Source organism: Amblyraja radiata, chromosome 1 (genome assembly GCF_010909765.2).
Source record: "Amblyraja radiata isolate CabotCenter1 chromosome 1, sAmbRad1.1.pri, whole genome shotgun sequence".
In the NCBI taxonomy this organism is placed as follows: domain Eukaryota; kingdom Metazoa; phylum Chordata; class Chondrichthyes; order Rajiformes; family Rajidae; genus Amblyraja; species Amblyraja radiata.
In genome coordinates, this window is record NC_045956.1 from 159,309,389 (window position 1) to 159,333,381 (window position 23,993).

At 41.7% G+C, this 23,993-nt stretch overlaps 1 protein-coding gene across 2 annotated transcripts in view; it reads right to left on the reverse strand.

The window, feature by feature from the left end:
• Nucleotides 1–21,786, reverse strand: part of lipg (lipase G, endothelial type) — a 40,259-nt gene extending 18,473 nt beyond the window's left edge. The window contains exons 1-6 of one of the 2 annotated variants that reach the window (XM_033033578.1): nt 21,435–21,762; nt 10,971–11,009; nt 10,813–10,886; nt 6,956–7,135; nt 3,380–3,491; nt 997–1,221 (exon numbers count right to left, since the gene is read on the reverse strand). In XM_033033578.1, the coding sequence (XP_032889469.1) occupies nt 997–1,221; nt 3,380–3,491; nt 6,956–7,135; nt 10,813–10,886; nt 10,971–11,009; nt 21,435–21,519 (715 nt within the window). In that variant the 5' untranslated portion in view covers nt 21,520–21,762. Of the gene's footprint in view, nt 1–996; nt 1,222–3,379; nt 3,492–6,955; nt 7,136–10,812; nt 11,010–21,434 lie in introns of both variants that reach the window. The other variant, XM_033033571.1, reaches the window with a different exon arrangement.
• Between the last annotated feature and the right edge of the window lie 2,207 nt (nt 21,787–23,993).

The window sequence follows — 23,993 nt, forward strand, 5'->3', positions numbered from 1 at the left end:
GTCTCCCGTGCAGGGAAGAGATTTTAAAGTGTCCCCCCCGCCCACACATATACACTGTTAAAAACAATATAAAAAGAACACAACAACTGCATTCAACTGGACAAAAAAATAAAAAAAGACAGACAGGCTGCAGGGGCCGCTGCAATGTCGGTCGCGCTGCCAACTGGAAACCGGTCTTCAAGTTTTGAAGATTTCAATTACTTCTCAGAATGTCACAGAATAAATTTAATATCAATTCAACAGGGACCCGTCAAAAATGTGGGATCCCTCTGAAATCTAACCGAACATGAGATTTTGAAGAATGCAGATCAAATGGGGCTGCATGGTGGCGCAGCGGTAGAGTTGCAGCCTTACAGCACCAGATACCTGGGTTTAATCCGGACTATGGGTGATTTAAGAAAAATCCAGAGGGTGCAATGAGATGGACTGGAAGATCGGAATTCATTCTTGGTATACAAGAGAGTCGTTGAAAAGTTTGTTAATAGCCGGAAAAAAGCTGCTCCTTAATCTTGTTGTGCGTGCTTTCAAGCTTTTGTACCTTCTGCCCGACAGGAAAGGGGAGTGTGAGTGGTCCTTGCTTATGTTGGATGCTGCCCCAAGGAAGTAAAATCACGGAAGATGTTGGGTGGGAACAGACAGTGGAGATGAGAGACGGCTTTTGAAGTTCAACAGCCATTCCCTGGTCCAATATGCTATAACTGTATAGGATATCAGTCAATGAACCAGAGTCCAGAAATCAAACTTTGAACCTCCTTTGTAGCATCTATGACAGTGCATAGAGTGACCTCAGGAAAGAAGCTGGACTCAAATGTGTTAACCCAAAGTTTACAAAAAATTGACAGCGAAAGATAAATATAGAATCGGGAATGAAGAAACAGATACTGAATTTACTACCTGATTCAAAAGAGGAACTGAACACCACTAACAGGCAAATAGACAGTAGATAGCAATAGAATAAAGAGGAAAGAGGTGGCACAACAAGCAGAAAATACTTACTTCCATTGGCTATGGCGTTAATGACATTGTGAAGGCCACAACCAGGCTGGAAACTGCCACCATTTGGATAAACGTCAATGTGGCCAATGGGCTGTTCGATGCCAATACTAACTCCCAGTGTACCGAATGCAAAAGTGTGAAGCACATCTACAAAGTCTGCATCATCGGGGGAAAGTCGCTTATCGGGCTCGACACCTTCAAACATGGGACCCGCTGGATCCAAGCCTGCAATGAACAAAGGCATGTTTAATCATTGATGAAATGCCTCCTCTCCCTTATGACCTGCATCTCCAGTGCAGAGCTTGGTTCTAGCTAAGTGCTTATGGTGTTTCAAAGGATTTTTTTTTTTTGCCTTATTACCCGTCTTCCTCGAAAACAAGTACATATCCCAACATTGCGAACATAATAAAAGACTTGTCTTACTCGAATCATTACTTTTCCCTGCTCCCGTCCAACAAGGGGTTTGAAAGACTCAAGAACAGCTTCTTCCCCTCTGTTATCAGGCTTCTGAATGGTCCTTCCATAAGCTAAGGTACGGCCTGATTCTCCTCTACACCATTGCGGACACTGGACTTTGTCTATGGAACTGATGTGCTACAATGCTGAGAACTATATTCTACACTGTATCTTTCCTTTCACTATACCTATTGTACTTGAGTTTGGCTTGATTGTATTTAGTATAGCATTATCTGATCTGGTTTTGTTAGCATGCAAAACAAAGCTGTTTTATGTATCTCGGTACACAAGATAATAATAAACCTCAACATTCAGAGGATCACCATGACCTTCCTCAAATGTCAGCTCTTCACACCCAAGTCAGGCAAAGGCCCATTACATCTTTTCTCGTCAAAAGTTCATGCACTTTCCAACAAGAAATCTTGTAACAATTTAAAGCTGAACACTGGCAATATTCCATCTTGCTTATGTTAGATTAAGCCAAATGCAAAATCCAACATCCTGCTCCGATCACAATTGAACCACAAAACTATGGATGTTTACAGCACTGAAGGCCATTGCTAAAGGAATCCGTAACTAAACCTTCTTCTAATCCTAATAATAAAACCTTCTAATTCTAACCTTAATTTGAGGAAGGACATTCTTGCTATTGAGGGAGTGCAGCGTAGGTTTACAAGGTTAATTCCCAGGATGGCGGGACTGTCATATGCTGAGAGAATGGAGCAGCTGGGCTTGTATACTCTGGAGTTTAGAAGGATGAGAGGATATTTCATTGAAACATATAAGATTGTTAAGGGTTTGGACACACTAGAGGCAAGAAACATGTTCCTGATGTTAGGGAAGTCCAGAACCAGGGGCCACAGTTTAAGAATAAGGAGTAAGCCATTTACAACGGAGACGAGGAAACACTTTTTCTCACAGAGAATGGTGAGTCTGTGGAATTCTCTGCCTCAGAAGGCAGTGGAGGCAGGTTCTCTGGATGCTTTCAAGAGAGAGCTAGATAGGGCTCTTAAAAATAGCGGAGTCAGGGGATATGGGGAGAAGGCAGGAACGGGGTACTGATTGGGCATGATCAGCCATGATCACACTGAATGGCGGTGCTGGCTCGAAGGGCCGAATGGCCTACTCCTGCACCTATTGTCTATTGTCCTTGGTCACTCTCCAAAGCCTGCTTTTAACTTTTGCGCTTTTCCTTTTTATATAGTTACTGGACTCAAGAAATCCAAAATTCACAATAGCCTCTTTTTTCGATAACTTAGCTCCCAATCTCTTTCTTGCTCAACATGAGACCTTGTTATTGAGTAGACAACAGGAGAAAATTCAAATCAACAAAAGCCCCAAAAACAAATGCAGTTCGAACAAACCCCACTTTCCACATTATATAAAGTGTTTTTGTAATGGACCAATGGCCTCAGTAGTCAAACACCATATTGTATCCATCCCCACAATTCAGAGTAAGACATGCAATTCCATTTTTTCACCCCCCTCAGGTCAAATTGACAGATGCTGCTCGGAATTCATGGTTGTAAATTCGATATTGCTTCATTCTTTGGTCAAATGTATCCAAAAGTGCTTTATGTGTTTGTTCAGAAAATTCAACCCAGCGTTAGAGTGGCACAACAGTTAGCATCACTGCCTCACAGCTCCAGCACACTCGTTTATAACCTGACCTCCCGTGCTGTCTACTTGGAGTTTGCACGCTCTCCACATCATTGTTTGGGTTTCTGCCAGATATTCCAGTTTCCTCCCACAACCCATAGATGTGCTAGATTAGTGTAGGTGAACGATGCAAAGAATTGATTAGAGCTGATGGACATGAGAGAGAAGTTGCAGTAAAACGGGGAAATGAGGAATGAGAGTGTTGTGAACCATATGGATCCTTTGTAGCATCTATGAGGCTAAACCCAGTAAGCTTTTCAATTCATACCTGTTATTCGTCCAATTTTATTTAGTGCAGCTTTTCCAGCGAATCCTGCAACATGAGCTCCCAAGCTGTAGCCAATCAGATGCAGTTTTTCAAGAGGTAAGTCCGTCACCTGCTACAGTAGGAAAGTTTGTATTTGAGCAGGTAGTTAGATAACCATTATATAGTAACAGCAAAATAAAGCACCTCCTGTACTACCTGTGATTCTTAAAACTGAATGAGCTATCTAAACTAATAGAACAGCAGTTTACTTTGCACTAACGCTCCATTTCACTGACTGAGAAGTTCAATATGTCCTTAGCCAGAAGCAAACCTGTAACCATGATATAGCAGTTTTAAATGAGCCAGAGTCTTCTAGCATGGCACTTCAGTTCAGTATGCAACAAGTTACTCAGAATCAGCTGTGCTACTTGAATCATCTGTGCTACTTGGTTAAGAATTTAGTGACCTTTGACTAGAAGAACATTAATACTATAGTGGGACAGCTTGCCTCAGCAGGTCATCATGTTGAAACAAAAAATTGAACCCAATACAAAACAAAACGCCGTTGATTTTTGGAAGTATGAAATACAAACAAAATGGTAAAAGTGGTGAGAAACTGAGCAACTAGGTTGATCTCATTGCCATTAGTGGTTTGTTGAAGAAAATTGATGCTTTTTTGTGCAGAGTGGCAATGTTTCAAAAGCATGTTACTGGCTGTGAAGAACTCTTGCATTTTGTAAGGAAGTGAACAATGTCGTGTGAATGCAAGTTCTTCTTCTCCATGCATTTATAGGATATAAGTAGGGCCAGCATTTATTAGTTGTCCATAAAGCAGCAACAAGCAACATAGATGTATATCACACATATAAAGCCAATGATAATGATCGTTTCAATAAACTAAATAGATTACACTTTGGGTGAGGAATGCTGCATTCATCAGTGCTCAGGATCATTTCCGGAGAACACTTCTCGTTTTCACTTCAGCATCTTTCACTCAATGGGCCCCAAGTGCACAATAAATCTGTCTCCACTCTGCCTCCTTTGCATCAGAACAAAGATCACTGCATCATTTCCTGCACCAGTGACCCTTGCAGCCTTAAAGTTAACCTGCCTTAGTAAATGTTTGGACTTTAACTGTGCAATACTCAATCAAGCTGTGAGAACTAAAACCTAACACATGAATATGCCATCCTATCAGTTTAGATTGGATTTCATCAAGTCCCAGTGGGAAAGTGACAGTTTCACTGGCAGCCCAGTCACTGCCTATATATATAAAAAAATGAAATATTATACCTGTAAGACAGTATGACTCTCTGATTGGTTGGTGGGGACCACCATTTCCACAGCCCACCGCAAGTGAATAAATCATAAACGAATTTGGAAAAAAAGTTAATGATTTCAGCAGCCGTGGCACAGTGGAAGGTGCTTGCCCATGTGATATTATCAGTTCTATGTTTGTCAGTGCTCCAACAAATCATTAAATAAAATGCACAAAGTAATTATTCTGCCATATCCACCTAAAAAATAAAGTAAAGATAGCAAAAGTCTTGCACACTCCAGGGAACAAATGGAGGCAGAGGCAGGCAGCAGCTGAGCTCCATCTTAGTTCCAAACTGAGGTCAACAGATCTTCTGAAATTAAGTAGTAAGCATGAGTAAGACTTGCAATTTTGTCTGATCCATTTTAAATTAAGTTCATATGAGACAAGTCCAATATCATTACATGTCCAACCATATCAAATAGAAGTGATGTCATTGCTATTCCAATGTGATAAATATTGGAATTGCCAATACTTTCCTTATTCCTACATTCTACTTTTGGACTAATAATCAAATTTAGCATAAAGGCACATGATTTTATATTTATTTTTGCTTTGCTGATATCATAAATAGAAGTGATGTCTTGACCACACCCACAAATAGCTATGAATAATCCTGCTCCGACAGAACATCATTTAGTTTCAGCTTGGCACAGTTGGCAAAATTCTTAGCTCTGAATGAAGGTGCTTTGAGTTCAAGTGCCACTCCAGATCCTTAGATAGACAACAATTCAGCAGTGTTTAGATGCAGCTGTGTTTAACCCAAATCCGTTCCAATAAAAAATGGTTATGTGGCTTTAAACAGAATTTTATAAATCAAATGAAAGCCTAATGCCCCTGTCCCACTTAGGAATCCTGAACGGAAACTTCTGGAAACTTTGTCTTACCTTCCACTACCTGCATCCTCCGGCAACCACCTTCAACTAGCATCGCAACCGGCTTCGACTAAAAAATCACCGATTTTAAAAACGGCAACCTATTTTTAGTAGCGACCGGTTTTGAATTTTTTGAAATAAACGCCAGAACATAGAAGAAGCAGAAACCACTTTCGACCATTAGGGAGACTGACAAAAACCTCCGGGAACCGCACGGAAACCTTGGGTGGGGCGCAAAGTCTCCAGAGGTTTCCGTTCAAGTTTCCTAAGTGGGACAGGGGCGTAAGCCAGCTTTTTAGCCAGCCATTAATCATCAATTCTAGTTTTTCTTGTCCAAATATTTGCCTGCTTCCCTTTAAAAATGGTTAAGAATCTTCCATCCATCATGGTCCCTCGTGGAACATTCCACACCCTAACAACTTTCAACGAAATAAAAGTCTCCACTTTCATATTCATTGGATGATTACCTTCAGTTCTGCGCCCTTTACAGATGGTTACTTTGACAATTGGAAAGAAATTTGCACCATTTTGTACAGTATAACCATGATTGCTCCAAGATTAGTTCATTGTCTATTAAAGGACTTTGGTACATACTAAGGTTATGAGATGCCCTAAATAGTCTGTTTTCAGTATTCCATGGCCTAGACTGTTAATTGCATGGTGTCATTTATTTCTACATTATACAACTGAAAATACATTTTGGATGGAGTGGTCTCACTTTGCATATGTGACTGGGCCCTTTCTGGTGATGGGCATCAGGCTTGTACATCAGAGGTGAAGTGGAAATCAGTCAGCCTTTAACTGTGTCATTGTCTATGAAGTGTCTCTCTTGAATCGTTGCTGTTAAAATTAATCCATTCTCTCCTGGAAGCAAGCATTACTGATCACTCTCTGGACAACAGGGTTTTCAGTGAACAGCATTGGACTGGGACCTCACTCAGATAAGTCCCACAGTTTAAGAATAAGGGGTACGCCATTTAGAATGGAGATGAGGAAAAACTTTTTCACCCAGAGAGTTGTGAATCTGTGGAATTCTCTGCCTCAGAAGGCAGTGGAGGCCAATTCTCTGGATGCTTTCAAGAGAGAGTTAGATAGAGCTCTTAAAGATAGCGGAGTCAGGGGATATGGTGAGAAGGCAGGAACGGGGTACTGATTGGGGATGATCTGCCATGATCACATTAAATGGCGGTGCTGGCTCGAAGGGTCGAATGGCCTACTCCTGCACCTATTGTCTATTGTAATTTAAGTTTCATCGTTCAGTCCCACTCATCCCATCCCACAACTCTTAAATACCCCAGATGAAAATCACCTTCAAACAATATCAACAGTTAATAACTTTTAACAGGTAACGCTCATCTAGAATGTACATATTAGTGCTTTGAGGATTCAAGTGGTATTATTTACCTGCAGCCAATCAATTAAGAGAGCCACTTCTTTTCCGACAATCTCAGAGTTATTGACAGCTATAGTGTAAAGCTGGTGCGCTCGTTCAAGCCAATTGATCACGATGACATTTGCGTGTGCTTCTTGTTTTCGGAGAGCTGTAACCATATCATCGATCCAAGATTCCATCAAGCCTGTTGTCTACAAAGAAAGGCAAATGGTTACAAAATAGGGCACATTCACCTTGAACAGGCACCACTTTTCAACGAGACCTGAATAGTATTGTTAGTACTGTTCTTTTTTCAAATCCTCAGATTTATATTCCCTTATTGGGGACCCAGAGGTCTGCTATCTGGCAAAGCCTTCTCCAGTCTCCACGATAATGAAGGTAATGACCTTCTACAAAACAAAACATGGGCTTGGCCACTCGGAAAGCAAATTGCCTGTGCACAAGAACATAATGAAGAAATTAATCGTGTACTGTTCCTTTATTCACATATCTAGACATCTTTTGAAAAAAGTTAGCACTGGAAAATATACATGTCCTGCTGCTTTTTACTGTTTTTAATCCCTTATAGCTCTCTCCATGTGACCACCAACAAGCTACCAACATTTTCACAATCCTCCAAATTTAGTCCGATCAACATATTCTGATTTTAATTGTGCCAATTCTGGTGACAGCTTTCAAATTCAAAATGTTGTCATTTCCTCACTAACCCAGTCGTATCCTTTAAGGTATTTCTTCAAATCTAACCATTTTCTCAAGTTTATGATCACTGTCAGAATATGCTCTCATGCAACTCAGTGCCAATTATTCTTTGATAACCAATAATTATGAGACTTATACAAAGCTAAGGGTGCTTATTATACAAAATTGATGGCAACTTTGTGCTAGTTTGTTCCCAAACTAAAACTAGACAGCCTACCAGGAAAATAGCCAGGTGGTCACCATTATCAAGAGCAGACCTGTTAAATTCTCAACATGTTAGACAATGTATAAACCTCATCTTCCACCTGGACTCATTGCAGCCTTTGATACTCAATTTCAAATTGAACAATCTCAGACAATTCAATTTCTCTTTTTGTATCGGAGCAGTTCTGGCCAGTTCCGCACATGGTGATCCATCGATAATATTATCTCAATTTTCTCTCTCTCCAGACACTTCCTGATCTGCTAGATATATCCACATTGTTTGCTATAATACCACTCTTCTGCATTTCACACCAATTACAACTCCCTGTGCTGACCCTCTCATTAATGTATTAATCTATCAAACGTTTGGCTTCATAAACAGCATATCATCACAATAACTCTGGCCCTGCGTTCTCCTCACCAGATGCCTTCCTCACCCTCTCTGCAACTTAAAAAATACATGCTTTTACATTTTACAGTTTCTGTGAAATAGTCTTTGACCTGAAATCCTTCCCTTCCCACAGTTGCTACCGGACCTGGTATGTGTATTCTGTTTTTCTGCTTTAAGTATAAAATATTACAGATTATTCACAGAGATATATGTCTATCAACTCTTACAGTGGGCTGGCAGATGTAATCACACTACCATAGAGGCGATTAGGTCCACAAACTCAGTTACTCTGGTATCCTTCACATTTAAATTATTTTCTCTTTCAGGCTCTCCTTCCATTTTCTCTATCATGATTAATGTCAAAGTGTAATAAATGTCACTGGGCAACATCTAGAGACACTGCCTTAAACCAACTCCCCTTTCATATCATCGTTAATAGTCTTTTAACTAATCTGATTGTGACCTTGTTCACTCGTACTTGAACCAGGATTATATTCAGAGTAAGGCCAGGCAAGAGATCAGATCAGCTGGAAAAAGAATATCAGCAGGGTGAGGGGGTGGGGGGTGGAGTTAATGAGATGACTGAGGCAGCAGATCAGCACATTCTTTTCATTGCTGGTGTCAATAACATCAACCGACTGACATCAGATGAACGCTAATCCTTACAGCACATGCATAATTCCCCGAAGGGCAATTATTCAAACTCGGAGAGCTCACCAGTCACCACCCCTTCAATGATGGACGACAAATTTGAACTGCTTGGTGAGAAGAGTTTTGTTCTGGCCTGCTGAATCTTACATTAAACATGGTATCTATTGCAATATAACATGGGAATTTGTGACTGGACTGATTTATAATTAACTATTTTCTATATAAAAATGTCTTGCATTATATCAAATTATAAATAGCAAGTTAAAAGCTTAGGAGCTAATGCTTGATAAAAATTGTTATGTCCGTTCAACCACAACAGTAATAGCGCACATTCAATTGTACTTTAATAGCATTATGTAGTAAATCAACACAAGACATTTCACAGGAGCACCAAGAAAAGTAATATTTAATAGTTGATATTAAGACAGCTGTCCAAATGCTTGGACAAATAGATAGTCTTTTTATGCTGCATTTCAAACCCAAGGGTGAGAATGTGATATTGTGAGTGTGTAATATTTAGTGCACCCACATGTTTGTCATCAGGAGCACAATTCAGATCTGGACAGATTTGGAGGTAAGGGGAGATACTGAGGAGTTGTAGATTTTTGGGAGAACTCAGTGGTAGGATGGGTGAGGCAATGGGAATGCTGCACTATTAGGCAGCAGTTTTCTCGTGCAAGACTTGAGTTACAAAAAGATCCAAAATAATGCAGATTATGGAAAGGCGAAATTAAAATAAGTGCTGGAGATGCACAACAGGTTAGGTAGCTCCTGTAGAGACAAAGGTTCTAATTTAGGCTGATGTACTATCATCATAATTGCAGTTATCAATTTGTAATGTTGGCTACCTCCTCTCTTCATGGATAGTTAGCTTGGTCTGCCGAATATTTCCAAGATCCCAGTTTTCCTTGCGATAAATTAGTTGATTATGACAGGAAAATAGGGCAGCACATTGGCACAGCGATAGAGTTGCTGCCTTTCAGCGCCAGAGACCCGGGTTCAATCCTGACTAAGGGTGCAGTCTATATGGAATTTCTACATTCTCCCCGCGATTGCTCCAGTTTCATCCCACATTCCAAAGATGTGCAGGTTGTAGTCTAATTGACTTGTAAATTGCCCCTAGTATGTAAGATGCAAAATGAGGATAGAGGCGATTGTTGGTTAGGCTGGACTTGGTGGGCTGAATAGCTGTATCTCTAAACTAAGAGTGGTGAATCTGTGGAATTATCTGCCACAGAAGGTAGTTGAGGCCAGTTCATTGGCTATATTTAAAAGGGAGTTAGATGTGGCCCTTGTGGCTAAAGGGATCAGGGGGTATGGAGAGAAGGCAGGTACAGGATACTGAGTTGGATGATCAGCCATGATCATATTGAATGGCGGTGCTGGCTCAAAGGGCCGAATGGCCTACTCCTGCACCTAATTTCTATGTTTCTATGTTTCTAAACTAAAAATATTGGATCTGGATCCTAAAAAAGCATAGCATCTCTAAGTCGTTGAATTTAGGGAGGAGACAGGAAGAGAGAGAAAATGGGTTCATGTGTAATCACAAACACACAATCTAGTTCATGATTCAATTACCTTCTTTTAAACAGTGTGTGCCCATAGCAAGTATTTTAATATGTCACCAGGACGATGACCTTAAACCATTTTATTAGAACTGCCCATTTCCAAGAACATTCCGATTTCTATTTGTAATTTCAAAGTTATCTTGAGAGCCACTCTTTCAAGAAACATTTCTTAAAGTTTTTAAATTATGCTGCAATTTCATGAAATGTATCAAAATGCTCCATGCATCTTTGTGACAATTTGCTAATAACAATGAAAAAACTAGCATTATCGGATCAATCTTTATATCCAAAATGGTCAAGACTCCAGAGCCAACTTCCTGGGACATGGTTAGGTATAGCAGATTGTCTAACTCACCGTCCATCCATGAACGATAATGAATGTCTTGGAAGTCACATTGAAGCTACATTTCGCCAGACTTTCTTCCACACCTGCAATAATGACACAGTCTTTTCCATCTGTATTTGCTGAACATTGAAGGTTAAATTTTGTCTGAATAGTGCTGTAATGCTGACCTAGGCTTTCTTTATGTAGCACATCCCGAACTGCTTTGCCTGTGGGAAAACCACAAAAGGTCAGTTTGCAAAGCTGCCATTAAGTACAAGGTTGTAGTTAAATTGAAAATGAAATATTAATGGTCTCACAATCCATTGTGAATAACTTTTGATAACTGGTCTTAAGTCCCAAGGCTATGTATTGTCTAGAGACAGAAAAGGAGACAAGGAAAAGAAAACTTACGACTGTTCAACAAGATTGGATTGAGTCGTGGAGATTAGCTAAATGGTACAGTAGTCAATTTTGGAACCAGAGACCGTTGAGTCAAAACCAACCGGAGCAATGCATTAGGTTGACATGTATATTACTTTCCTTTTTTTTTATAACCAAGGATTAACATTTCATGCAAACTTGTAAAAAAAAGAGGACAATACATTTCATTGATATTATTTCTCTTTACGTACAAAACTTTGGATGGATAAATCTGAACTTTGGTTGAAATCTGAATTTCTTTGTCCTCAACCAATAAAAGACGCACCATAATTTACTATTAAGAGTATTTCCTAATTAATTTGCTAAAAAAAAAATGTTCATCTGGATTTTCAAAAACATTTGTTTTGGAAAGTTTAGGTACAACAATAGAAAGGTTAAGTTTTCCAAACCCCATCCAAAGCACGTGAAGTAGTGATGAGGAACATGGATAATTTTCATTCAAGATATAAAGACAAACAATAACTTAGAAGGTAGATAAAAATGCTGGAGAAACTCAGCGGGTGAGGCTGCATCTGATGCTGCCTCACCCGCTGAGCTTCTCCAGTATTTTTGTCTACCTTCGATTTTTCCAGCATCTGCAGTTCTTTCTTAAACAAACAATAAGTTACATCAGTTGCCGAGAACTTCTGTTGTAACAGTAAGTGGTTGAGGCAACATTCTATACAAATAGTTTCCAGAGACATCCAAGTAAAACAAAAAGGAAACTAGAAATAAAAGCAAAAATTGGCAGAAGTACATCTGTTTATCAGTATCATATAAATGACAGGTTGATAACAATTGAATACTCCAATATTACCAGGAAAAAAAATAAGCTTTTCTTAATAGTAACTGAAGACTAATGGACAAAAAAACTCATGTTAAAATAGTTTAAGAAGGAACTGTAGATGCTGGAAAATCGAAGGTAGACAAAAATGCTCGAGAAACTCAGCGGGTGAGGCAGCATCTATGGAGCGAAGGAAATAGGCAAAGTTTCGGGTCGAAACCTTTCTTCAGACTGATGTGAGGGTGGGGGGGGGGGAGAAGAAAGGAAGAGGAGGAACCAGTGGGCTGAGGGATAGCTGAGAAGGGGAGGAGACAGTAGGGACTATCTGAAATTAGAGAAGTCAATGTTCATACCACTGGGGTGCAAACTGCCCAAGCAAAATATGAGGTGCTGCTCATCCAATTTATGGTGGTCCTCACTCTGGCCATGGAGGAGGCCCAGGACAGAAAGGTCAGATTCGGAATGGGGGATTTAAAGTGCTGAGCCACCGAGAGGTCAGGTTGGTTATTGCAAACCGAGCGGAGGTGTTCGGTAAAGCGATCGCCAAGCCTACGCTTGGTCTCACCGATGTGGAGCAGCCTGCCGCACCTGGAAAGACTGCTTGGGTCCTTGAATGGAGTCAAGGGGGGAGGTAAAGCGACAAGTGTAGCATTTCTTGCGGTTGCAAGGGAAAGTGCCCGGAGAGGGGGTGGTTAGAGTGGGAAGGGACGAATTGACCAGGGAGTTACGGAGGGAGCAGTCTCTGCGGAAAGCAGACAGGGAAGATGTGGCAAGTGGTGAGATCACGTTAAAGGTGGCGAAAATATCAGAGGATTATTTGTTGTATGTGACGGCTGGTTGGGTGGAAGGTGAGGACAAGGGGGACTCCGCCCTTGTTACGAGTGGGGGGATGGGGAGTGAGAGCAGAGTCACGGGGTATAGAAGAAACCCTGGTGAGAGCCTCATCTATAGTAGAAGAGGGGAACCCTCCGTTCCCTGAAGAATGACGACATCTCCGATGCCCTGGTGTGGATGCGGTGTAGATGGAGGAATTGGGAGTAGGGGATGGAGTCCTTACAGGAAGCAGGGTGGGAAGAAGTGTAGTCCAGATAGCCATGGAAGTCAGTGGGTTTATAGTGGATGTCAGTCAGTAGTCTATCACCTGCGATGGAGATAGTGAGGTCAAGAAATGGTAAGGAAATATCGGAAATGGTTCAGGTGTACTTGAGTCCCCGATGGAAGTTAGTGGTGAAATGGTTGAAGTCAGTGAGTTGTGTGTGGGTGTAGTAGGTAACACTAATGCAGTCATCAAACGACTCCTCCCAAATGTTAAAATAGTTTTTCCATCTGTCTCCCATTAAGGAGAAAATGATGATAAATGGATTTTTGTGCTGAGATAGATGAGCAGAAGGGAATTTCTCAATGCCTTTGACGCAGAATTTAATTGAAGAATGTTTTTCGGACAACCTGTTCTTTTAGTATATTGTTTCCTACACTTTTTAATCTTTCTCTTCAGCAGTATCTTGGGCACCAAGGATGATGCACATCCAGTCTTGTTTCAGAATAAAACTGGTTCATCAGAAACATTACTATTTTTTCACTCCCATCCTAAATCCATTCTGAGAGTTATTAGTTAGTCAGATATCAATTGAGTTAAGCCCTGTCCCACTTTCACAACATAATTCACGACCTCTGCCGAGTTTGCCCTTGACTCATACTCGCAGCATGGTCGTCACGAGGTCATAGGTAGGTCGTAGCAGGCCTTGATGCTAGTCGTAGATACTCGTTGAAATCAAGTAGGTCGGGGCGTTTTTCTAGCATGATGAAAAATGTCCACGAGTAAAAAAGGTCGTGAATTAGGTCGTGAATATGGGACAGGCCCTTTACTGAGCTGAATGTCTCTGCAGGGAGTAGTTCACTTGTGGGAGAAGGCTGGGGAACACATAATCAAGAAAGATAAATAGGTCGATTATTACAGATTTTAATCAATTTCATTTCATGTATCAGGCCACTCAAGAGATAGAAGCATAATAATTACAATTTTTTGGATTATTACCACTTGGTTTCACCAGATTCCAAATATCATACAACTCTCATTACCCATCACCACCCTAAAGTGGTCTTTACTTGCCAAAACTAACCAATGCCGTACCTAACCAATGTCAATTTTAACACCACATGTAAAATGAATGTAAGAGACCTGACACTAATCTGATTCAGGGTACAAGTAACAAAGGCTGACAACTTGTTGTCATTGTTTTATGATTCCAAAGTTTACATTCTGTCTCAATGGACTATTATTGTTTTGCAAAGAAACGTCTTTTTTAAGTCGACATGCATCTTCACAGAAAGAAAACCTTAACACAGTATGGACAAAAATTCTTACTTTTGCCTCAGAGATATGAAAGCTAACTTTGACGACCTGATGCAGTTCGGAGCAAAAAAGCTTCCAGCTTTAACTGATAGACTGCACTGAATAAATTAACCTTGGATGGAGCAATAGCTGGTGAACTATAATTAGCTGCTCCACTCCACCCAAGGTTAGAGCAGGGAAAATTAAGCCAGAATTGTGAATCTAGAATGCTTATGTAGTAACCTCTGCAGGATAGTTTGCATCAAGGACACAGGGCAAAGACAGTATCAGGTACAGCTATAATTCCTTCCACAGTTAAACAGCTCACCGACACTCCCATATCTCAAAGAATCCCCAAGGGGATAGCCAGTTTCAAAGGGAATCAATTATAGCAGAACAGGCTTGAAAAGAGGAAGAAAAAGTTACTTATTAATTTGTCGGTAGCCAGTTTTGTCATAATTAGGGCTACACTCTTTTGGAAACCAGGACAAATTGTGCACACAGCAGGTTTGAGATGAGCGCAAACATTTCTTTGGTGCTGCTGTTAAACTCCACCCTGTAATATTGTGACAGGAACTGTATGTTCTAATTCCCAAGTGTAGATGACAGAGCATTGGCGAAGAAGTGTTTAAAGCAGCACCCAATTCAACTCCGAGCAGTTATCACTTAAAGGGACATTGTCAAGTCAGACATTCTCTTGCGAAAGAAGACATGATTAGCAATTCTGTTTTCAACTGGATCTGCAACTGGCTTTAATAACATTATTTCACTTGAAGGAAATAAATTAAGACACAGCAATGTGAACAGTTAGTCCATGGAATCAAATGCTGGAATAAAAGCAAGGTCTACTCTGAAACTTAATTGTCAAGAGCTCTCCTGACATTCCAGCCCAATGCAGGGATTTAGCTCGGCAGAGTGGCAAGGTGCCAGGTTCTGCTAGTTCGGTTTGTTCATTAGTTGATACCTGTAACTAGGAATCAGTTATAATCAATCTCAGGGAATCTTAAGGAAGAAATGTTTAAGAAGGAACTGCAGATGCTAGAAAATCGAAGGTACACAAAAATGCTGGAGAAACCCAGCGGGTGCAGCAGCATCTATGGAGCGAAGGAAATAGGCGACGTTTTGGGCCGCAACCCTTGGGTTTCTGAGTTTCTCCAGCATTTTGTGTACTTTAAGGAAGAAATAATTTGTATTGACCAAATCCTGCATCTGGCCTTGAATTCTTTGGAGGTTTGAAGAATTTGTGGTTTTCTTTCCAAGATCCTGAGGGGCCATGACAGGGCAGATGTCAGACTGTTTTCTCTGGTGGGAGAATGTTTCAAACGATGGGACCATTTACAAAATTAGAAGGCAGGCATTCAAAATCAAGGTATGAAGCAATTTCTTCACACTGTGGGTGGTGAATCTCTGGAACTCTCCACCCCCAAAAGGTTGAGGTCGCTAAATCGATGGAAGTATTTAAAGAGAAAGTAGACTCATTTTTTTAATTGAATAATATCTAGAACTGGCACAGTGGAGTTGAGGGTTAGAAACATAGAAAATAGCTGTAAGAGGAGGCCATTTGGCCCTTCGAGCCTGCACCGACATTCATTGTGATTATGGCTGATCATCCACAATCAATAACCCGTGCCTGCCTTCTTCCCATATCCCTTGATTCTGCTAGGCCCTAGTGCTCTATCTAACTCTCTTTTATATTCATCCAGTGAATTGGGGTCAAGGAAAGAGCGTTCACGTCGCGGCCCTGTTTCAACCAATCTTTCCACCACCACGCACAAGAAGCACAAGAAGCGCAAGACAGACACCATTGTGCAGATGCCGAGAAGTGTGTTCAGCTCTGGCTGAACAACTTCTAATCTTGTGTGTGAACTCGATAAGAAGAAGATCCAGTGAATTGGCCTCCACTGCCCTCTGTGGCAGAGAATTCCACAAATTCACATCTCTTTGGGTGAAAAGGTTTTTTCTCATCTCAGTTTTAAATGGCCTCCCCTTTATTCTTAGACTGTGGCCCCTGGTTCTGGACTCCAACATTGGGAACATTTTTCCTGAATCTAGCTTGTCCAGTCATTTTATAATATTAAACGTTTCTATAAGATTCCCTTTCTTCCTTCAAAATTCCAGTGAATACAAGCCCAGTCTTTCCAATCTCACCTCATATGACAATCCCGCCATCTCGGGGATTAACCTCATGAACCTACGGTGCACTACCTTAATAGCAAGGATGTCCTTCCTCAAATTAGGAGACCAAGACTGCACACAACACTCCAGATGTGGTCTCACCAGGGCCCTGTACAACTGCAGAAGGACTTCTTTACTCCTTTACTCAAATCCTCTCGTTATGAAGGCCAACATGCCATTAGCTTTCTTCACTGCATGCTGTACCTGTATGTTTACTTTCAGTGACTGGTGTACAAGGACACCCAGGTCTCATTACACTTCCCTTTTTCCTAATCTAACACCATTGAGATAATAATCTGCCTTCTTGTTCTTGCCAACAAAGTGGATAACCTCACATTTACCTACATTATACTACATCTGCCATGCATCTGCCCACTCACTCAACCTGTCCAAGTCACCTGCAACCTCCTAGCGTCCTCTTCGCAGTTCACACTGCCACCCAGCTTTGTGCCACCTGCAAATGTACTAGCACCGCGACTTGCGGCACTCCACTCGCCACTGCCTGCCATTCTGACAGGGACCCGATTATTCCTACGCTTTGTTTCCTGTCTGTCAACCAATTCTCTATCCATGTCAATACCTTACCCCCAATACCATGTGCTCTAATTTTGCCCACTAATCTCATCTGTGAGACCTTATCAAAGGATTTCTGAAAGACCAGATACACTACACCCACTGGCTCTCCTTCATCCATTTTACTTGTAACATCCTCAAAAAATCCCAGATTAGTCAAACAGGATTTCCCCTTCATAAATCCATGCTCATTTGGACCAATCATTTTACTGCTTTTCAAATGTGTCGCTATTACTTCTTTAATAGTCGACTGCAGCATCTTCCCTGCCACTGATGTCAGGCTAACTGGTCTATAATTCCCCGTTTTCACTCTCGCTCCTTTCTTGAAAAGTAAGATAACATCAGCTACACTCCAATCCACAGGAACTGATCTTGAATCTAAAGAACATTGGAAAATAATTACCAATGCATCCACGATTTCTAGAGCCACCTCCTTGAGTACCCTGGGATGCAGACCATCAGGCCCTGGGGATTTATCAGCCTTCAGTTCCATCAGCCTACCCAATACTATTTCTTGCCTAATGCTAATTTCTTTCAGTTCCTCCATCTCCCTAGATTCTCTGGGCCTCTAGTACATCTGGGAGATTGGTTCTGTCTTCACTAAGGAAGACACAAACAAAGTACCTGTTCAACTCTTCCACCATTTCCTTGTTCCCCATAATAATTTCACCTGTTTCTGCCTTCAAGGGACCCACATTTGTCTTTACTAATCTTTTTCTCTTAACATACCTAAAGAAGCTTTTAATATTCTTCTTTATATTCTTGGCCAGCTTACCCTCGCACCTCGTCTTTTCACCCCGTATTGCCCTTTTTGTTACCTTCTGTTGTCCTTTGAAAGTTTCCCAATTCTCTGGTTTCCTGCTACTGTTTGCTATGTTGTACACCCTTTCTTTTAGTTTTATTCCATCCCTAACTTCCCTTGTCAGCCACGGTTGCCTTTTACTCTTACTTGGGACAGATTAGACATATAATACTGGAGAGGCTTGAGGAACTGAGTGGTACTGCTATTTTTTTGTGTTCATATCAAGCTCAGTGTAGATATTGGGTTGGAGGTTGGCTCAGACTCAGCTGTGAGCCTGGACTTGATGGGCTGAATTATTTCTTTTTGTGCTATTTCCGCTATTCACCACAGTACATGCAAAGCTTTTATAGTTGATATTCATAAAGGGACCAAGTTAGACAAATGTTACAACAACAAGTCATTTTCAAAGAAGACCTACAGTGCAGGAAAATGTTCCACCAAAGTGCTTCATAAATCAGTCAGACCATGAGACTGTAGAACAAGTGAATAAAGAGGATTTTTAAGAGCACAGTGGTGAGACACAATAGAAAGACTTTGTAGATAGGATAGAACTCCAGAGTTAAGGGAGAACTGAAGGTGATATAAAAGGTGAGTTGTGATTGAACTATACTTGAGGATGCTCACTGGGCTGATGGGGATCCTGATAAATTTTATGTCAGGATACCATCACCATATCTTTAATTGAACCTCCAGCCAAGCGGGAAAGCTGAGTGACGGGGTATTTGGCCACTGGGTAGAAAAAACTCTGCACTAGGAGCCTGCAGATGAGGTAGGTTAAGCACAATCCCTGTAAAATATCAAAGAACGATGGGATTTCAAGGACTCGATGGCACAGTGAGGCTGAATGGGGAGGTTGAGGGCGGTATGGAGGTGAATCTCTTCTGCTCTACCCAACTGCCAGATAGCGTTTAGGATAAGCATAAACCTGCTTGGATCTCCATTTACCATCACCTGTCAGATTACTCAATGCCTTGGGGAAATTGATTGACCATTGCTAGATGCAACTCGTTCTATCTACTGCCCCCGGTGGCCAACGATACGCTTCAAGGATAACATCAAGAACAGTCTGAAGAAATTCCACATCACATTGAGCAACTGGGAGCACATTGCACTGGACAGGCGCTCCTGGAGGAAATCCGTGCAGGAAACATAGAAACATAGAAAATAGGTGCAGGAGTAGGCCATTCGGCCCTTCGAGTCTGCCCCGCCATTCAATATGATCATGGCTGATCATCCAACTCAGTATCCTGTACCTGCCTTCTCTCCATACCCCCTGATCCCTTTAGCCACAAGGGCCACATCTAACTCCCTCTTAAAAAAGGAAGGAGCTGCACGTCACGAAATGGAGCTATGCCGTGTCGCAGAGACAAAGCGACAGCACCGTAAGGAGAGAGAGAAAGGGGTTCGATGACTACCAACCACTGCCAGTATCCACTGCCCACGTTGCACCAAGGTGTGTGGATCGCGGATCAGCCTCAACAGACATCTGCAGACCCAAAAGTGGACAACCCTATGGAGAGGAGTGGACAGTCATACTCGTTTGGAGTGACCGCCGATGATGATGACTAATATCTATATATTCAAATGGCCCATTCGACAACTTCACAATGGGGCACAACGCCATAAGATGGCTTCAGGCACAATTCCAAAAAATTAGGATCACATGAAGTATATTTTTACACAACCCCTCACCAATCCTTTGTGCACAAAAAGCGAGTGGAATGTCTGCATAGTATTTAACACTGCTGTTTACTTTCGATTGCATCCAAAAATCTGCAAATGTTAGTAATCTGAAATATAAATGGAGAATCTGGAGGCATTCAGTATGAATAAAATGTTTCTTTCCCCACAGCTGCTGACTCATCTGCTATCTATCCCTGACATTTTCTGATATTTTTATATGAAATCCAGAGCCCAAAATAACTAATTAGATATTCTTTGATGCACAATAACTGTTGTCACACGTGAACACATTCCAATACGTCTGGATGCAAATTTGTAGCACTGCTTGCAATCAGTGTAAGTACTGGAAAATTAAGACAAGCAACATACAGTGACAAGATTGCTAGATTGTGCGGACTGGTGTAATGTTGTGATGCTGAAACCCAAGTTTAAAAAAAAACAACCTGCTATGGGAACAATGGGTCAGGCAGATTCCTTGGATGGAAATTGACAGCTACAAAAGACTGCAGATGTTGGGATCTTGAGTAAAAAGCAAAGTACTGGAAGAACTTAGCAGGTCAGACAGAATCGGTGGAAGGAAATAACAATGATCTATCCTAGGTACACAAACACAATGATCTATCCTACATGTTCAAAAAGGAACTGCAGATGCTGGAAGTTCGAAGGTACACAAAATTGCTGGGGAAACTCAGCGGGTGCAGCAGCATCTATGGAGCGAAGGAAATAGGCGACGTTTCGGGCCGAAACCCTTCTTCAGACTATCTATCCTACATGTTCCTTATCTTAATCCCCTTTGATGTCTCGTTTTCACACCTTACCCTTCCTTATCTGTGTCTCCCTCTCCCCTGACTCTCAGTCTGAAGGGTCTCGACCCGAAATGTCACCCATTCCTTCTATCCAGAGATGCTGCCTGTCCCGCTGAAGCTACTCCAGCATTTGCAAGGTCATGTTTTTCTTACCCGCTTGCCCTTCCATCTTTAACCCCTTTTCCTCTCATTCATATCCTGCTCAAATCTTCCACCCATCTTTTGTAACTTCAACTTACTCCTAGCTATTTAATGTTTTTTTCACATTCTCGGTTAAGATGATCTCGGGCTTGTTGAGTTATATTTCCTTAAAGGAAATCCTTCTCGCCATTCTAACCAGCCTTTCAGGCTTGAACACAGAGTTTACCCAGCGGCGGGACGGGCAGGGAAGGATGATGAACTGGGCAGTCTGAACCCTTTGAAAAACAATAAAACTTCGACAATCGCAGTGACTCTTCCTATTTAATAAACGTGCCGTGTTTAAGTATATTTTGCAACACCTCAAATTTATCAATGGAAGTAGTCGAGCCATGTGCTTGAAATGTTACCTGTGCAACGCACTGCGCGCTTGTCGTTCTATAAAAGCATGCATTTTAAAACTTTCCTGTGACCATTATCCAAGAAACTGCTCGCCTACATATAATGCACGCTAAAATTGAGCGGTCTACATATCGAGAGTTAGGCGAGAGTCCCGTCATAAAAGGACACAGGCAGCATCTCCAGAGAACATGGATAGGTGACGTTTCGGGTCGAGACCCTTCTTCACATTTGGGGGGGGGGGGGGGGGGGGGGGTGGAAGAAGAAAGCTGGAAGAGGGGAGAGGCAGGACAAAGGTTGGCAGGTATGAAGTCCCATCATACTGGTAATCTCAATGTATAAAGTGGGCTAATCCGGATGAATATCCTGCACGATGGAAGGCGAGGAAGAATATTCGTTTCGACAGCATGAACGCATACGTGCCATGGACACATATCTGTGCAACGTTTCCAACGCTACACGTTTTGTTTCATGGAAGATAACTGGGGGGGGGGGGGGGGGGGGGGGTTGCTTCATTATAACTTTAAAATGCATCCTTACCTGTGAGTGTTTCCTTGGAAGCTTTCGTTGTGAAGCCGGCAGCTAGCAGAGATAGAAGGGTGACACACAAAGTAAAGCTGCTCATTGCCCTCGCCCCGATATCTCGCTGATCGTAGGGCGACTTTGGAGAGGCGGATTTTGCAAATGAAAGCTTGGACTGTGTAATAAATGAGATCGCCGCAGATCAACCGGCGCCAATCCCCTTCCCCTAGATCTCTAAAGTTTGTGTAAACTCTCAAACTTCTCCAAAGAGCTCGTTGCAACTTTTTTTTTGCTTACGCGAGTCCTGCAATTGGCTTTTTAAGCAGATATTTTCAGTCATCCCACTAATCGGCACATAGATATTTGACTAATTTATTCATAGTCTGCTTTTCACATTGGCCGAAACCAGAAGGTGGAGTCTGAATTCTTCAATGGGATGAATAACATTTCGGTGCTAAACTGCTTGGGGGGGGGGGGGGGGGGTGGAGAAAGCTTGTTCAGGATAAACTCGATAATTTTCTTGAGTCATAAGGGACAATGTAAAAAAAAAATTTGAGCCATTGCCACAAAATCGCAAACTTCGTAGAAAGTTGTAATCAGACTTCAGTTGTATGAATGACATAGAGGCGATGTGGGCAGTCGGCATTCCGCGGGCATGAAGTTTCAAACAAGATGGAATTTCCCGGCGTGACCGAGAGTAACCCTTTTTTGTCTTACTAGCGATGACATGCGAGTTACAAAAAGCCAACCTTTGTGAATAGTGCGAATGGTATTACTGACTTATAACGCTGTACGAAATTAGCGAGGGAGGGGAAAGTGGGGAAAGGAAAAAAAATTGAATCATGTCGCCACCCCTGTGATTCGACCTTGAAATACATTCTTGCACACGTTGTGCAATGTTAAACCAGTAACCTGCTAACAGGTGCCGAAACAGGTTCCTTTTCTGTGTGACACGTAAACCAGAGAAACGAAACCTCTGATCCTATTAGCCCTGTTTCCTGGAGAAAGGCAATGAGTTATCGTTTGTCCTTCAGCTAGATCAGCGAGATCAGTGATTACCGCTTGACCTCCCAACGTTATCGGGTGGATTCCTTTGAAATACTGGGATGATGATAACATAAAATATTAAAATCTAAAGGCTGTTACCGTGATTTATATTTTTATATTACCTACATGTAACACTCCATAAAAATGAGCAATATCCCTGTCGACCCAACCACTTGGGAAAGTCAAAGGTCTCAACATCCATTTGAAGGCTCCTCAATATTCATTGGTAGGGAAGAGAAGAAAACAGGTCGTTTTCCCACTCCTGATTATTACCCAGGCAGCGATGTGATCCCCTGTGTTCTGACTAATATTTACTGAATTTTTGTTCATCATTATACATTATGTATTGTGTTTCCAGGCCTGTTATGTCACTGCAAGTAGGAATGTCATTGTTCCATTGTCGTTATAAATGACAATTAATCACACTCTTGACAAAAGTACACAAAGTGCTGGAGTAACTCAGCGGGTCAGGCAGCATCTCTGCAGACCATGGATAGGTGATGCTTCAGTTCAAAACCTTTCTTCAATATCAAGAAAACTTAGTGAGCCATAATCACAACTATCTTCAAGAAAAGAGACAAGCCTGCCTGTGGTAACTCCAGAGTGGTATTCCAGCTGCTCACTACAGAGGAAAATAACGCCTCCTGCCACTCCCCAAATCAGTCCAAACAAGAGGCTCAAGGGGGCATGATGGTGCAACAACTCTGTGAATAATTCAGGGTGCTGCACTGATCACCATACAGGCTTTTTACAAGTTCACTGAAGTTTTCAATGCCATAATAATAATAATAATAATAATAATAATATATCTTTTATTGTCATTGCACGTCAGTGCAACAAGATTTAGTGTGCAGCTCCACTGATGTACAAGAAAGGTAAATAAATACAATACATAAATAAGCAAGCTGAATTGATTGACGTGACCATCTGAGGGAGACTGTCCAAAGGGAGTGGGTGGGGGGGCACTCATTAGGGCCGGTTCAGAGCCGCAATTGCTCTTGGGATAAAACTGTTCCTGAGTCTGGAGGTTCTGGCGTAGAAGGCCTTGTAACGTCTGCCGGAGGGAAGTAGTTGAAACAGACCGTGGCAGATGACAGAACACCCTCCTCAAGTTTGGGTGTATGGAACGAGCTGCCAGAGGAGGTAGTTGAGGCAGGTACTATCGTAATGTTTAAGAAACATTTAGACAGGTACATGGATAGGATAGATTTACAGGGATATGGGCCAAAAGCAGGCAGGTGGGACTGGTGTAGATGGGGCACATTGGTCGGTGTGGACAAGTTGGGCCAAAGGTCCTGGTTTCCACGCTGTATGACTCTATGACTCAGCGATCAGAACTATGACTCTAAGGTCTAACCAAGGTTCAATGCAGGTTTAGTTGTAACCTTTCTACCTCAATCATTCCATGCTGGAAATGAATCCAAATATCAGATTTGCTTTTTTTAAATGTTCTTGTTAACGTAGCACAACTTGTAATGATTGATATATTTGTACACCAAGGTTCCTTTGTTCATTTACCCCACCTAGATT